General features: G+C 45.1%; 1 protein-coding gene across 15 annotated transcripts in view; it reads right to left on the bottom strand.

Annotated features, from left to right (window-relative positions):
• Positions 1-98: 98 nt before the first annotated feature.
• Positions 99-16715, bottom strand: part of STARD9 (StAR related lipid transfer domain containing 9) — a 121302-nt gene continuing 104685 nt past the window's right edge. For 9 of the 15 annotated variants that reach the window (XM_086710475.1, XM_086710471.1, XM_086710473.1 and 6 more), the window contains 10 exons: positions 16459-16656; positions 15838-16021; positions 15351-15491; positions 3822-3939; positions 3510-3631; positions 3194-3258; positions 2823-3025; positions 2497-2594; positions 2167-2325; positions 99-1610 (listed from right to left, as the gene is read on the bottom strand). In XM_086710475.1, the coding sequence (XP_086566601.1) occupies positions 1509-1610; positions 2167-2325; positions 2497-2594; positions 2823-3025; positions 3194-3258; positions 3510-3631; positions 3822-3939; positions 15351-15491; positions 15838-16021; positions 16459-16656 (1390 nt within the window). In that variant the 3' untranslated portion in view covers positions 99-1508. Of the gene's footprint in view, positions 1611-2166; positions 2326-2496; positions 2595-2822; positions 3026-3193; positions 3259-3509; positions 3632-3821; positions 3940-10680; positions 12561-15350; positions 15492-15837; positions 16022-16458; positions 16657-16715 lie in introns of those variants that run through there. The other 6 variants (XM_086710472.1, XM_086710474.1, XR_015252605.1 and 3 more) reach the window with 5 other exon arrangements.

The following is a 16715-nucleotide window of genomic DNA, read 5'->3' as shown; positions in this document are numbered from 1 at the left end:
TCGTGTGAACTGTATAGCTTGAAACTGGGCCGTGAGCTGTTGCTGCCATCGTCATCTCCAGACTAAAGTCTGAGCTCAAGGGACACCGCAGTCTTCACTAAATGAAAGGACACCACGGACCTTTAATTTGCAAGTGTTCTGACTTTTTCAATCAATGGACTTAAGAGATTTATATGAAAAAGAGATGGGAGTACATAAATAGGGTGTTAAATATACCAAAAAAATTAGCCAGAAAAATACATTTAAAAGCAATTTAAAAAGTCTTCAACCAATCACATATGAGTAACAATCTGAGGTAAAAGAAAAACAATCCTGCAAACACTTTGAGAAACAATAAATCTCTGTGCTATACTGTACAGAAACTGACCTTTTCAATCCCCATATGGTCACCCTCTTCCGCCAAAGATTGTGGGCACCAGAATGGAAGCTGGGAATCTCTCCCACCCCACCACTTCCACGTAATCGTACTGAATACTCGAAGCTCAAGTTTAGGCAGGCTAAGGTACAAGAAAACCGAGCCCATTCCCCATCCCCTCCTAGAATAGCACATCTGACCACAGCAGCACGGACGCTCAGGGGACCACTGAAGGCTGGCACCAAGGCTCTGAGTGAGGGAAGGAACAGAACTGAGTTTCCTCCTAATGAATCACTTACCTCCTCTAAGAGTTCTCATATCTTCTCTCCAGTCTTCAATAAACAACTTTTCAGCTCTTTGAAATTCCTCTTGCCCTGTCAGCAGCCAACATTGGGCTGCCCACCCCCATCCCTCCTCAAAGGGCTAGGTTCCCCTCCTTGGCCTCAAATCTGTCCAACCTGCTTCTACAGTGGTCTTTCCCATTCTCCTGAGCTCTGGAGTGACGGCTCCAAGACTGAGCATTGCTCAATACTCCTGACTGAGACAAAGACCCAAATGTCCTCTCCTGTGAAGGAAACGAAGAGGAAAAAGTAAAAATTAGTAATAAAGCATTTTGTAAAAATGCAAGGAGAAACGATTCCGAATGGTTTGTGCAGTTGTTTTTTTTAAACTGTTTTTCTGGTTTGGCACTTTCCAATACTGCAGTCCGCAGTGGAGCTGAATGCTGGAAACGGATTCTGAACAGTCCCGGTCAATGGCTGCTTGCTTCCCTCCCTGGCTGAGGGCTGGGCCAGAGTACTGCCCTCTCCTGGCTCTGCTGGCTACGCCCAGTCCTGGTCTTCAAGCGGCCTGCCACGATGTCCCAGAGAGGAAAGAGAGGTTGAGGAATCCAAAAAGGTGAGTTGAGCTTCACTGATGCTGGCCACCTGGGGCCAGGAACTCAGGTCCCCTCGCTCTGCAGAGGCACCAGCTGTGACCCAAGTACTGACGGGACTTTGCTGGCAACTCATGTCTGAGTTCTGGTCAGCCTGGTCAGCCACAACCAGGAGCCTCGCCTGTCCTTGCATCCTGTACAGAGAATGACAAGAGCCACCTGGCATCACGGGCACATCCTGCACCTGCGTCTCTGCAGCACCATCTTGACAGTAAGATGCTAACTCCCAAGGAAGGAAGCCAGTCTGGCTATAACCAGTGGCTGCTGTTTGATGAAGGAGCTTAGGAGCTGAGGGGGGAAGCCCGGTGCACCAAATTCTACCTGAAATAAAGCAGAGAGGGAAGGGTTAAAGGTGTGTACAGATGGGGAGAACACGCCAGGCCACACGTCAGCCCCAGGTAGTCACCCAGGCTGTTGCGATGCAAAAAGCTCCTCTGCGGTCCCGGAGTTTACAGGCCCCTGGGCTCTGCTGTTCAGATCTAGGCATGGGCTTCACCTCCCGGTGACAAAGGTCACGTTGGGGAACTGGGAGTGGAGCAAGAACAGAATGGGTCCTGCTCATTCTGCTCTGCTGAGGCTGCTGCTCCTCCCTCACCGTGGCTATCTCCCACGGACTCAGCAACAGAGGGTCTAAAGGCCACCGAACTCTTTGGTAACGGCAACTTCAGTCAGAGAAGACTGACCTACTCTGTCCTCCTCCTCCGTCCTCGATTCCCCACTGACTCCCCGCACTGTGGCCCAGGAAGCCTGAGCCTCCAGCTCTGGGGACACAGGGCCTGGGCACTGAAGGGTGTTGAGCAGCTGAACAGTAAACTCCTGCGGGGTGGTGGGGTCACACCGAGGCGTTCTGTGCAGCCAGCCACACAGGAAGGATCACCTGGGCCAAGTAGATGACTCTAGTGATGTCCCTTCCTTCCACGGTGAGAGGCTGTAGGATCCAGGCACTGGGCAGGATCTCCCCTCGGACCATGTCTCTGCTGGGTCTCGGCATGGATGTATCATAAACAGACTGAGCCGCCATGACAGACAGGTGCCCCTAGGGACAGGGAGTGAAGTGGATCAAACCAGGACAGGCTCCAGTGCGGCCAGACAGGCTTCATGTCATCCTCATCCCTGCCCACCGCACCCTCCTTTCCCTGCAGGACCTGAGGCCCACAGTGACTGCCTCTCAACAGCACTCCAGCCCAACTTCCTCCCACATCTTTACCACCAGCGAGGCAGGCACCTCTTTAGCTTCCACGCAGACACAACAGAAATCCCGCGGCTGCTTCAGGGCACACAGGGCAGTACTGCACACCAAGTACACTGGGGGGTCAGGAATGGGGAGAGTCAGGAGGTGCATGGACAGACCTAGTCCTAAATCCTTCCCAGCCCAGGAGCGCCCGCCAATATCCTGTCATTCTGCAACCTGACAGGCAGACCTAGCCTGAGCCACCCGGAGGAGGTCGTGTGAGCACCTGGCCTCCCAAGAGGACCACCTCCAACCCTTGCTGCCCCTGGCCCGGACCCATGGGAAGCCCTCCCTGGGCTCACCAAGGTTGATGCTGTTGGTCACCCGCTGATGCAGCCTCGCTGTCTGGATGGGCTTGTGGTAGAGCGGCCACAGGGTGGGGTCACTCACAGCTGCCCACACATGAGACAGTGGCTGGGAAACCATGCCTGCCCCCAGGAAGCCATGCCGAGTAGAAGAAAACATCTTGTAGTAAAGATGCACCTCCTGCTCCTCCCCCTGATGGCTGGGGACACCGAGGGTGGGGAAGAGGAAGAAGAGGTGAGAACTGGGCTCCTGGGTCATAGAGGGGCAGTTCAGGGGAGGGACTCAAGGGAGCCGGGGCAGAGAAGGTAAAGGAGGAAAGAGGACAAGCAGGACAACAGGTTAGGACAAGACACTACAAGGAACTTACTTCCAGCCAGCTGCTGGCTGGCAGCTGAAGAGGTTGTGCAGGTTACCTGAGCAAGCAGCCATTACCTGCAGACACAGGGATCACACCCAAGTGAGCGGGCACGGTACAAAGCAGACCCCTGGGTTAGTCAGTCACTAGGGCCAGTGTTTGCTGAATTCCCTGTCAAGATGGAGAGCCACCAAAGAAGCCCTAACCCTCATCTGAAAGAAGTTGGCCCTCATCTGCCCTGCTCTTTCCCTCCTTTCCCTCCCTCCCCCTCCCCACCCGGCGGAGGGCCGGTAAAGGAACCACGGGGACGAGCGGAATCGCTCCTCACGTCAGCAATAGAGATGTCCACGATGTGCTTGGCCAAATCTTGATAGGAGGAGGACGGGTAGGCCCCCAGGCTGGACAGGCTGGACGGACAGCAGCAGCAGCTGCCCAGGGAGGTTCTGCGGCCTGCAGTGAACAGGCAGAGGTCGTGAGACAGCATGAGCGTCGAGGCCTCAGAGCAGCAACAGCCTCCTGAGGGACAGTGACTCGGGGCTGATAACCTCGGGCTAATGACTCCCTAAGGATCTAGAGGACCTCCGCCCCCAAAGTCCCCAAACCGGGCAGATAGCTGCATGCCCTCACCCCCACCACTCACTGTAAGCTAAGCTCTTCCAGGTGGATCCAGCCAGACTCAGTTGACTGTTCCTCACTGCAGAATGTCCCCGAACATCCCCTATCCAGGAGTCACTGGAATCAGGCAAGTGTGTGTCCCCCTGCAGAAAAGATGTTTAGGCCCAGAGCAAAGGAAGATAAAGCAGAGCACCAGAAAGCCTGTGTAGAATTATCTCCTCTGCCTCTGAACTATCCCAATAGTTTCCAATGTAGAGGCTCTATCAAAAAAATCTTCCCCATGGAGCCTGGGTGGCTCAGACAGCTAGGTGTCCAACTCAGTCTCGGCTCAGGTCTTGAGCTCACAGTTTTAAATTCGAGCCCCGTGCTGGGTGCTGTACTGTGCATGAAGCCTGCTTTAAAAAAAAAAAAATTCTTCCCCGTTGGGATTACAGGAGGTTGGATGTCCCCAAGAAGCCAAGAGCAATAGAAACCAGTCCCTGGACAATCTCTCCTTATGGTTCAAAGACTGCTTGTAGGAGAGCTCCAAAAGGGATCAAAATGAACAGAGCCTCAGAGGACCTGGTATGGAGCCTCAGTGGGTTTGGGGGCTCTACCATGTGGCAACACGAATGAGGCCATGGCTGGAGCCCAAGTGGAAGGTGAGAGGGGGAGGAAAAGCAACGGGCTGTGAAAAGCTTGACCCTAGGCCCCAACTTCCCCAAGCCTCACCTCCCCAACCCCATACAGCAAGTAAGCCAAAGGTCCTAATTTGGAACCAGACGGGATGATCTCTGGATCTGCAATACGGTCCTCCCACCTTTACTTCAGCTGGCAACTCAGTAACATGACCTTGACCTCTACCGTACCTGACAGGCACTGTCCATCCCACCTCTATCATCAGTTTTTAACCTATGGCTAAAGACAAGAAGAGGTGAACACAGACAGTTCTATCTCCATCCTTGTCTCCCTTCCTCTGCTGCAACATATAGTCTCTTGTACTTTAAGCAGGTGTCTCTGTCTCAGATTGAAGTCTTGTGCCATCTTCTTGGGAACTTTCCACTACTGATCATCTCCTCCTTCACTGTTGCCTCTACCTCACCCTCTTCGTTGGATCCTTCCTACAAGCACTCAAGCATGTAAATATTTCTCCCACCTTTATTTATTTATTTTTTTAATTTTTTTTTTCAACGTTTATTTATTTTTGGGACAGAGAGAGACAGAGCATGAACGGGGGAGGGCAGAGAGAGAGGGAGACACAGAATCGGAAACAGGCTCTGGGCTCCGAGCCATCAGCCCAGAGACTGACGCAGGGCTCGAATTCACAGACTGCGAGATCGTGACCCGGCCGAAGTCGGACGCCTAACCGACTGCGCCACCTAGGCGCCCGTCTCCCACCTTTAAAAAATTTCCTCAGATGGGTCCTTGCTCTCCCACCCTTCACACACGTGCTTCTTGAATCAACGGTCACCATTCGCCATCTCCCACCTCTCACTCCCTTCTGAACCTGCTTGAACATAACATTTGCCTCACTACTCCACCCAACAGCAGTCACCAGGTCCCTTTGACATCCATGTGCTTGGAGCTGATCACCAACTCCAGTCCCCACCTTACTGAACCTCTCCGTGAGCTTCCACTCAGCCAGCCTCTCCCTTTCACTCAAGATAATCACTTCCTGAGTCCCCAGGCTCTTGGCACCTCTCCCTGCAGTGCTCCTTCTCCTGTGTTGGCTCAGACTCCTCAAACAAAAATCGATATTCTGGGATTCTTTCAGGACTTAGGCCTAGGCCCTCTTTTCTCACTCATTGTATACTCCTAAGTGATTCCATCTGCTCCCCCTGGTACACTGATGACTCCCAAAAGTAAATATCCATGGTTTAATCAATAAATACTGATGACACAACTAGCTACCATGTGAAAAAAATGGATCAGAGACCCATTTCATACATCATGCCAATATAAACTCTTCATGCTTTGTGGCTCAAAAATACATGGAATAAAGAATTTATGGGGCGCCTGGGTGGCGCAGTTGGTTAAGCGTCCGACTTCAGCCAGGTCACGATCTCGCGGTCCGTGAGTTCGAGCCCCGCGTCAGGCTCTGGGCTGATGGCTCAGAGCCTGGAGCCTGTTTCCGATTCTGTGTCTCCCTCTCTCTCTGCCCCTCCCCCGTTCATGCTCTGTCTCTCTCTGTCCCAAAAATAAATAAACGTTGAAAAAAAAATTAAAAAAAAAAAGAATTTATTATTACTATAAGAAAAGAATAAGTTAAAAAAATTATAGTGGGGATATGACTTCCTAAACAGGGCATAAAATTCAGAAGCCATGAAGGAAAACATTGGTATACACCAGGCAACACAAAATTAACATTTTCCAGGAGCGCCTGGGTGGCTCAGTCAGTTGAGCATCCACCTCCTGATTTCAGCTCAGGTCGTGGTCTTGCAGTTGGTGAGTTTGAGCCCCACATCAGGCTCTGCTCTGACAGTATGGAGCCTGCTTGGGATTCTCTCTCCCCTCTCTATGCCCTTCCCTTGCTCATGCTCTCTCTCTCTCTCTCTCTCTCTCAAAATAAATTTTAAAAACTTTAAAAAGTAACATTTCCAGGTAGTAATAAAAAAACAAACAAAATAAAAACACACAACTAGGAAAAAACACTGGTATCTCAAATGAAACAGAAGGATAATTTTCTTAATATAAAAAGGGCCTCTAAAACCAAAAAGACTAACCCACTCGAGAAGTGGATATAGTGCACTGTCATGGAGCAAAAGGACACAGAACTTTTTTTTTTTTTTAATTTTTTTTTCAACGTTTATTTATTTTTGGGACAGAGAGAGACAGAGCATGAACGGGGGAGGGGCAGAGAGAGAGAGGGAGACACAGAATCGGAAGCAGGCTCCAGGCTCTGAGCCATCAGCCCAGAGCCTGACGCGGGGCTCGAACTCACGGACCGCGAGATCGTGACCTGGCTGAAGTCGGACGCTTAACCGACTGCGCCACCCAGGCACCCCAGAAGGACACAGAACTTTTAAGAATCTGAAAACACACTCGATCTTAGACACATGAGGAGAACTGCAAATGCGTATTTTATGCCCATCACACTGCCAAAGACTGAAGGAAAAACCCTTGGCAACGCTCTGTTAAGCAGAGTGGTCAAGTATTATTTAAGAGTGTAAACTGGTATACTTTGGAAACATCTACCACATATTTTAAATTTAAAAATGTACATACCCTTTGACCTACCAGTCTCATTCGTAGGAATGCAACCAAGAGATGTTCTGTCATTTAAGTATAAAAGCAATAAACAATTTCAAATACAAACTCAGGGACCAAAGAGAAAGGGCCCATGAGTCTTTCTGGAAGAAATTATGAGGGGACGAATCACTAGGGAGGAATAAAAATGCCTGGAAAATTACTAGAAGTGAGCAGAGTCCATTTAATCTAGCCTAAGAACAACTCTACGAATGCAAACATTATACACAATGTAGAAATACTTTGACAAAAAGTAAAGGAAAAAAAAAAGGGTAGAATACATTGACTTCCTGATGTTTTATAAAGGTAACAACACTGCTAAATCAAGTAACAAAGACTATTTGAAGATATAAAAGTGATCATGGAAAGAATTTTTTAAACGCTTCCAGATTATCAGACAAAAAAGACACATATTTACCCTCACAGCAGAGAACAAACAGACCACAAAATGATAAAACAACAAAAAATTTTTAGATGTCCATGGGAAGGTATGCCTAGGTGGCTCAGTCAGTTGAGCATCTGACTCCTTGATTTCAAATCAGGTCACGATCTCATGGTTATGAGACTGAGCCCCATGTCAGGCTCTGTCTAAGTGTGGGGCCTGTTTGGGATTCTATCTCTCCCTCTTGCTCTGCCCTTCCCCTGCTTACTCATGTGTGTTCTCTCTCTCTCTCTCTCTCTCTCAAAACAATAAATTAAATAAATTAAATAAATAAGTTGATGTCCATGGGAATACTGATAATGAAAAAACCTTAATAAACTTAAAAAAGTAGAAATAATATTTCTCTGGATTCTTTCATAATCAACACGTAGCAAACTAAAAATTAATAATAAAATCAGGAAACACAGGAGGCTTTCTATCAAAAAGTTCTTAAGAACTCATAAGAACTGGATTAAGGAAGAAATACAAACTGAAAATGCAAAATTACTATAAAAAATAGATAAAATATGTAAGTTATGGGATATAACTAAAGTACCATTCAGGTGGAAAATTTTAACTTTAAATATTTACATCAGTGAAAAATAAAAAATAAATGAGTTGGTGTAATACCTATACACCAACAAATTAGATAGATGAACAAATTCCTAGAAAGACACAAACTACCAAAACTGACTCAAGAAGAAATAGATTCTGAAAACAATATGACACTATATGTTAGCTAACTAGAGTTTAAATAAAAATTTTGAGGGGCACCTGTGTGGCCCAGTCGTTTGAGTGTCCGACTTCGGCTCAGGTCATGATCTCATGGCTCATGAGTTCGAACCCCACGTTGGGCTTTGTGCTGACAGCTCAGAGCCTGGAGCCTGCTTCAGATTCTGTGTCTCCATCTCTCTATGTCCCTTCCCCACTCGTTCTCTCTCTCTCAAAAATAAACACTAGAAAACAATTTTTAATAAAAAAATTTGAAAACAGGAAAAAAAATAGAATATCTGAACAGACATTTAACAAGATATTGAATTAGTAATCAAAACAATTCCCACAAAGAAAATTTCAAGACCAGATAGTTTCATTAGCTTCAAATCTACCAAACATTTAGAGAATTAACACCCAATACTTCACAAATTCTTTCCAAAAACAGAAGAGGAGAGAATAGTTCATAAATCATTCTAGAAGTCCCTGACATAAAACCAAAGAAACCACACGTAAACTACAGATCAATTTCCCTTATGCATATCAACACACAAACCCCCAACAAAATATTAGGAAGGTGAATCTAGCAACACAGAAAGAGTTATATACATCATGACCAAGTATACACCATTCCTGGGATTTATCCTAGGAACACAAGATTAGTTCAATATACAAAAATCAATCATGTAATACACCATATTAATAAAAGAAAAAATCCACACAATCATCTCAATAGTTACAAAAAAAATATTTGACTAAATTTAATACCCTTTTATGATGAAAACTCACTCAACAAACTAGGACTGGAAAGAAATTTCCTCAACTTGATAACAACTGTCCACAAGTTAACATCATCCTTAATGGTAAAAGGCTGAGTGGTTTAGTACTAAGATCAGTAACAAGAATGTGTGCTCTCATAGCACTTCTATTAACATTGAACTGGAGATTCTACCCAGGGCAATTAAACAAGAAAACAACAACAGGGGCAGATGATATGATCTTGTATATAGAATGCCCTAAGGAAGCTACTAAAAAACTATCAGAGCTAATAAAAAAATCAACTCAGCAAGGGTACAAGAAACAAGATCAATACACAAAAATAAACAGAGTAGCAATTAACAAACTGAAAATGAAATTAACAATTCCATTTATAATAGCATCAGAGGAATAAAATAATAAATTGAATAAAACAAATTCAAAATTTACACTCTGAAAACTACAAAACAGTGTTGAAAACAAAGAAGACCTGAATAAATGGAAAGATACTCCATATTCGTGGATCAAAAGACATTACTATTAAGATGTTTAATACACCCCAAAATGACACAAACATTCAATGAAATCCAAATCCCACCTGACTTCTTTGCAGAAATTGATAAGCTCACCCCTAAATTCACATGGAAATTCAAGGGACTCAGAATAGCCAAAACAATCTTGCAAAAGAATAAAGTTGGACACTTCCTGATTTCAAAACTTACTACGAAGCTACAGTAATCAAAATAGTGGTACTGACATAAGGACGGACATATAATTCAATGGCATAAATTCAGAGTCCAGAAATAAATCCATACATCTATGGTCAATTCATCTTTGACAAGGGCACCAAGACAATTCAATGGGGGGGAAATGATAGTTACTAACAAATGGTGGTGGGACAAGTGGATATTCACATGCAAAAGAACAAAATTCAACTCCTAATTTTGTCTCACTAAATACAAACATTAACTCAAAATGGATCAAAGACCTACACCTAGGAACTAAAAGCATACAACTATTTTTTTTTTATTTTTTATTAAAAAAAATTTTTTTTAACGTTTATTTATTTTTGAGACAGAGCATGAACGGGGGAGGGTCAGAGAGAGGGAGACACAGAATCTGAAACAGGCTCCAGGGTCTGAGCTGTCAGCACAGAGTCCGACACGGGGCTCGAACCCACAGACCGCGAAACCATGACCTGAGCCAAAGTCGGCCACTTAACCGACTGAGCCACCCAGGCGCCCCAGCATACAACTATTAAAAGAAAATACAGGCACACCTTGGAGATACTGTAGGTTTGGTTCCAGATCACTGAATAAAGTGAGTCAGATTATTGTTTTGTTTCCCAGTGCATATAAAAGTTATGTTTACACTATATTATAATCTACTGAGTGTGCTATCATTACATCTAAAAAAACCCCAATACATAGGGCACCTGGGTGGCTCAGTCAGTTGAGCCTCTGACTCTTGATTTTGGCTTGAGTACACAATCCCAGAATTGTGGGATGGATCAGGCTCCATGCTGACAGTGGAGCCTGCCTAAGATTCTCCCTTTCTCGGGGTGCCTGGGTGGCTCAGTCAGTTAAGCATCCAACTTGAGCTCAGGTCATGATCTCACGGTCTGTGAGTTCAAGCCCTATATCGGGCTTTGTGCTGACAGCGCGCAGCCTGGAGCCTGCTTAAGATTCTGTCTCCCTCTCTCTCTGCCCTTCCCCTGCTCACACTCTGTCTCTTTCTCTCTCAAAAATAAACGTTGTTAAAAAATGTTTAAAAAAATTCTTTCTCTCCGTCTGCCCCTCTCCCCTGCCTGTGCTCTCTAAAATTAATAATAATAATAATAATAATAATAATAATAATAAACAATGCATATAACTTAATTAAAAGTACTTTATTGCTGGAGTGCCTGAGTGGCTCAGTTAAGCATCCAACTCTTGATATCGGCTCAGGTCATGATCTCATGGTGGTGAGATCGAGCCCCTTGTTGGGCTCTGCACTGACAGCACAGACCTGGTTGGGATTCTCTCTCTCCCCCTCTCTCTCTGCTCCACACCTGCTTATGCTCTCTCAAAATAAATAAACTTTAAAAAAATACTTTATTGATAAAAAATGCTAACCATTATTTGAGATTTATATTGTAACCATTATTTGAGTCATAATCATTGATCACAGGTCATAACAAATATAATAATAATTAAAAAGTTGGAAATATTTCAAGAATTACCAAAATGGGACACAGAGACATAAAGTGAGCAAATGCTGTTGGAAACATGGCGGACAGACTTGACTTACACAGCACAAACCTTCAATTTGTAAAAAAAATGCATTACCTGCAAAGCATAATAAAGCAAAGCACAATAATAGGAGGTATGTTTGCCTATATAGGCATAATCTTTGTGACCGGGGATTAGGCAAAAATTTCTTAGATATGAAACCAAGAGCGCAAGCAATAAAAGGAAAAAATAGATAAAACAAACAGCATCAAAACATTTGTGCTTCAAAGGACATCACCAAAAAAGTATAAAGACAATACACAGAATGGGACACAATTGTTACAAACCAGATATATAACTGATAAAGAACTTGTACTACAATATATAAAAAAATTATTAAACTTAATAAAAAGATAATAATCCAATTATAAAATGGACAAAAGGTCTGAAAAGACATCTATCTGAAGAAAACATATAAATAGCTAGAGTAAACACATGAAAAGATGCTCAAAACCATTAGGATAATGCAAATCAAAACCACAGTGAGGTACCATGTCACATCCACTAGGACAACTATAATAAACAAAGATGATGGTCAACATGGGGAGAAATTCAGTGCTCACACACTGCTGGTGGGGCTTTAGAGTAGCGTAGCCTCTGTGAAAAATAGTTTGCCGATTGTTCAAATGGTGAAACACAGTTTCACCCATCTATGGACCCATCAACCCAACTCCTAGGTATATACTCAAAAGACAGGAAAATGTATGCCCATACAAAAACTTTTTTTCTTAAGTCAATAAATTTTTATGCAAAGAATTTTACATGTGATTCCTTCCACTGCCAATCACTGTCCTTCTTCCAAAGTCAGAATCATAATCTTCAAAATAGCCCCTTTATAAAGAACTTTTGGGGGCACATATGTGGCTCAGTCGGTTAAGCATCCAACTCTTGATATCATCTCAGATAATGATCTCATGATAGTGAGATTGAGCCCTGTGTCGGGCTCTGTGCTTACAGCATGGAGCCAGCATGGGATTCTCTCTCTCCCCTTTTCTCTCTGCCCCTCCCCTGCTTATGCTCTCTCTCTCTCAAAATAAATAAATAAACTTAAAAAAAAAAAGTTGACATCCTAAACTGGTGAAGCACAGGCAAGCTGTCTAGAGGAACAATCAAATGTTAAAGAGACAGCTCAACAGCCATCTGGAAAGAATAAAGTTGGATCCACACCTCATATATTCAAAATGAATCAAAGATTTAAATAGGAGGGGCAGGGAGCCTGGATGCCTCGGTCAGTTGAGCGTCTGACTCTCGATTTCGGCTCAGGTCATGATCCCAGGATCATGGGATCAATTCCCCTCCTCGGGCTCTGTGCTGAGCTGAGCGTGAAGCCTGCTTAAGATTCTCTTGCTCTTCCTCTCTCTCCCCTGCTTGCTTGCTCTCTCTAAAATAAAAATTAAAAGAAGATTTAGGGGCACCTGGGTGGCTCAATCAATGAGTGTATGACTTCAGCTCAGGTCATGATCTCATGGTTCGTGGGTTCGAGCCTTCCGTTGGACTATGTGCTGACAGCTCAGGGCCTGGAGCCTGCTTCGGATTCTGTGTTTCCCTCTCTCTTTGCCCCTCCCCCATTCACACTCTGTCTCTCTCAAAAATGAAATAAAAATATTTAAAATTTAAAAATTTTTTAAAAATTAAAAAAGATTTAAATATGAAAAATAAAACTATACAATTTCCAGAAGAAACCACAGAAGTTCTTCATACAACTTTGGAATGAAGAACATGTTTCTAATTATGATCAGAACATAGACACTTAAGAGGAGAACTGATAAATTTTCTGAATAGCTCCAAACACAATAAGCAAAGTCAAAAGAGAACAAAGAACTGGGATAAATATCATTAATTCCTATTAGGCAAAGGGCTAGCTTGCTAAAGAACTCCAGAAACTAGTAACAATAACATAGAGAAATGAGCAAAGGATACGAACAGATGGCCCAGCAAAAATTTAAACATTTGATAACCTGTTGGAGAAACTGTGTATATCTGTGAGGTAACATCTGTCAATATTAAGATCTCAAATACACATACTCTTCTGGGTATCTACCTCATGGATATATTTGTAGGTTTAGGAGATGATGCATACACACAGTTATTTACTGTAGCACTGTGTTTACAACATCAAAAGACTGAAATCAACCCCAGCTGGAAGACTGGTTACATAAATTACACTGGATCTTTATAATGGAATGCTACGTAGCAGTGAGAAAAAAAAAAGAGACAAAGCAAGTTCTCTATACAGTCATGTAGAAAGAGCTCCAAGATACCCTGAAGTGGCATGATATGCTTTATTCCTTGAGCATTAAGATACTCTAGGAGGGCTCCCCCGACACAATAGTGCTATATCTTTGGGGGCGGCAAGGGAGAAGGACCGGGTTGTCTGCTGCTAGGGGCGGGTACTTCCCTAGTTACCTTTAGAGATAGGTATACATAATTTTTTGTCTTTTCTACCATAGGAAAAGATTACCTATGCAAAACATCACATTTAAAACCATACAATAAAAGAGAAAAAAGAAACACTAAGTATTCAGCTGTTAAAAAGAATAAGTCAGCAGCAGATTTGGTGGTGCACAATGGTGTCCAAAAGACATTCTTAAGGAAGAAAAGTGACAAAGCAGGTCACTTTTGCTGCCATTCATGTGCTTTAGAAAGATACACACATTATAAAAAAAAGAGAGAGAGAGAGAGAGAGAGAGAGAGGGAGAGATTTAAAAAAAAGAAAAAACATGGGGGCGCCTGGCTGGCTCAGTCAGAAGAGTATGCGACACTTGATCCTGGGGTTGTACAGATTACTTAAAAATAAAATCTAAAAAAAGGGAAAAAGAAAAAAATAATGCATATAACAAAATAAATAAAATTTTAAAAATTAAAATATAGAAAAAATACATTAAAAAAAGAAGAAAAAAATTTTTAATATGCACATTCTTATAGAAAGACATACAACATATTCAGAATACCTCCAGAAATCCACACCGTACTGGGATAGAAGATTGGTTCTGAGCAGGGCAACAGGAGACTGAAAGACGAACTTGGCATCGTATATCTTTGCTACTGTCTGAATACTAGTGAAGTTTTACTATAACGTGAATTTCAAATTTTATATCCCTGGCCAGATCTTACCTGTGATAAACCTGTGTTTCCAACTGCTCCCTTTGCATTTCTCACAGAGACTTCAAAGCCAGTAAGTCCCAAACTAGACTCATGACCTTCCCCACAAAACCTGTCCTCCCCCAGTGCCTCACAGTCACCATCACTGCCCCTTCAGCTGCTCTGGCCAAAAAAAAAGTGTGTTGTTTCTGACTCCACCCTCACCCTTCCTCTGCGTCCAGTGAATGTGCTCTGTCAAGAGCACCCCCCTGGGCCCCTGTGCTCATTGTCACTAGCAAGGCTGCAATGGGCAGCTCTCACCAGGCTTTGCTGTGGTCATTGCCGGTCCACCCACAGCTGCCCAGTCCCCTCTCCTATAACCTCATCAACCTGCTCCCCTGGTTTCAAGGCTTTAGAGCAGCTTCTGGGAAGTAACATCAATCCGAAAGGGGCCTGAATTTGCAGCAGAGTCTACATGATCTGGCCTTTTCTAGTCCTTCCTCAAGTCACTCTCCTTTCTTACCATATTCCAGCCATGCTAGCTTTCTTTTAGTTCCTCAAACTCTTCCTCCCTGAGGCCTCACTTACCAAGACCTCTGCCTGGAAGGCTATGTTCCCCACCCAACCCCCCATCTCTCCTGACACCTGACATACTACACTAAGCTTCTGCTCTGTTAACTGCCTCTCACGCTTCTGGTGTCACTTTAAACACACTCTCTTCAGAGCATCTTTGGTGACCTTCCAGATCAGATCCCATTTTATATTGGCTTAGAACCCCTTCTTCATATAACTTACTGCAACAGTGCTTAAATAATCTTACAATAATCTGTGCATATCCCTCTAATGGTTTAAGAAGAACTTTTTTGCTCACTGCTCTATCCCCAGTGCCTAAAATAGTACCTACAAAATAAACACATGTTGAATGAACACACAGGGAGAAGGAGGCAAAACTAAGAGAGAGACAAAGCCTATCTATCATCCACAAGAAGGGTTCAAGTCAGCGACAGCCTCTGGGAGGCAGAACTTCCTGCTCCAACTCCTGTCTCAGTGGCTCTGGCCTGTGGCTCATTGTTAGTATCTGCCCACTCACCACACTGTCTGGGGACTGGAGCTGGTCCGACAATAAGGCGTTGCTGCTGTTGTAGCCAGAGGTAAGACCAGAGGAGAGGCTTCCATTGGAGCTGGCAGACAGGGAGCTGGAGGCAGCCAGTGTGTGCAGCTTTTCTTCTTCCTTACAAGGACGGATGGCTGGCAACCAGCTGCTGGTACACCTTCTCTATCCCCTTCTCCCCTGAAACCACCCCTCCTCACCTCCCCAGTGCCTCCCCACATACCTACCCCAACTCTAAACCAAAGCAGCCTCCTCCCAGATTTTGGCCTGGGGACAGGAGCCAGTCAGAGGAGGGTGACAAGTAAAAAGAGCGAGCACAGCTTTGAGCTGGCACTAGGAGTCCAACACCTTCCTCCAAAGGCTACATCCCAGGACTCCAAGGCAGCCCGGGCAAAGGCTGACCCGGTCTGGTGTCTTTCCCAGGCTCCTGGCCCACCCAGAATCACTAGCTTGCCCCATGCCCCACCCTCAGTAGCTGGGAGATGATCTGCTGGCGGATTCTCAGCTTCTCCTGCTCGGTCCGCTCCTGCAGCCGGGTCCGGGCCCGGGCAATCTCCACCTTGGCCTCCTCGCGGGCGCGCTGGTATTCTTGCAGCATCAACGCTATGTCTGAGGCAGGGTGAGCAGACCGTGATGCCGACCCTGGGCTCCTAAGGAAGACCACAGGGTGGAGAGATGCCTTCTAACGTGGTGGGTGCATGGGTGACAGCCCTGGCCTGCTTACCCCAGACCTATTCAACACCATCCTCTTGAAGGACCCATCCTCTCTTTGCCCAGTTTGGTTTTACCACCCATTTTGAGGTTCAGGCCTGCTGTCTTACATAGAAGGTCACAGCTGCTCTGTCCACCCTCTCCCATGAGCTCTGCCCCCACCCTGTTCCCTCCCACATCCTCCTTTTTCCCTTTGACCCATTCTCCCCGAGCTGCCTCCACCTGCCCACAGGAATGTAGGACCGTAGGAACGTAGGACCCACTCTTGGAATCACTCCTGTCCAAAGGAAGCTGCAGCCCCCACTTTCCAGGCCCTGCCCCCCACAGCCCTCCCACTCCATACACAATCTGCTCTCTGCAGGGTCCTGGTCCATACCTGGTAGTTTCCACAACATCCTTCCTCAGCTGCTGCAGGTATTCTCGGCGCCTGCTGGGTAGGCCGAGGTCCCGGGTGGGGAGATCCCTGTTGGGCAGGAGGCTCAGTTGTTTCTGGGGGCTGAGGTTCCGTGTCTGGTGTAAGTTCTGAAGTCGTTCAGCTCGCTCTCTCCGGAGGGCCTCAATGGTTTGTTTTTGCCTGAGACAAAATGTGATTGATTCACTGAAGCTGGCCCTGAATGCCCTTCTCCATCTTAA

Source organism: Puma concolor, chromosome B3, assembly GCF_028749965.1.
Source record: "Puma concolor isolate L17-30 chromosome B3, mPumCon1.1.hap2, whole genome shotgun sequence".
Taxonomy (NCBI): Eukaryota; Metazoa; Chordata; class Mammalia; order Carnivora; family Felidae; genus Puma; species Puma concolor.
The sequence above is the reverse complement of the archived record's forward strand: the minus strand, read 5'-3'. Positions and strand labels throughout refer to the sequence as shown.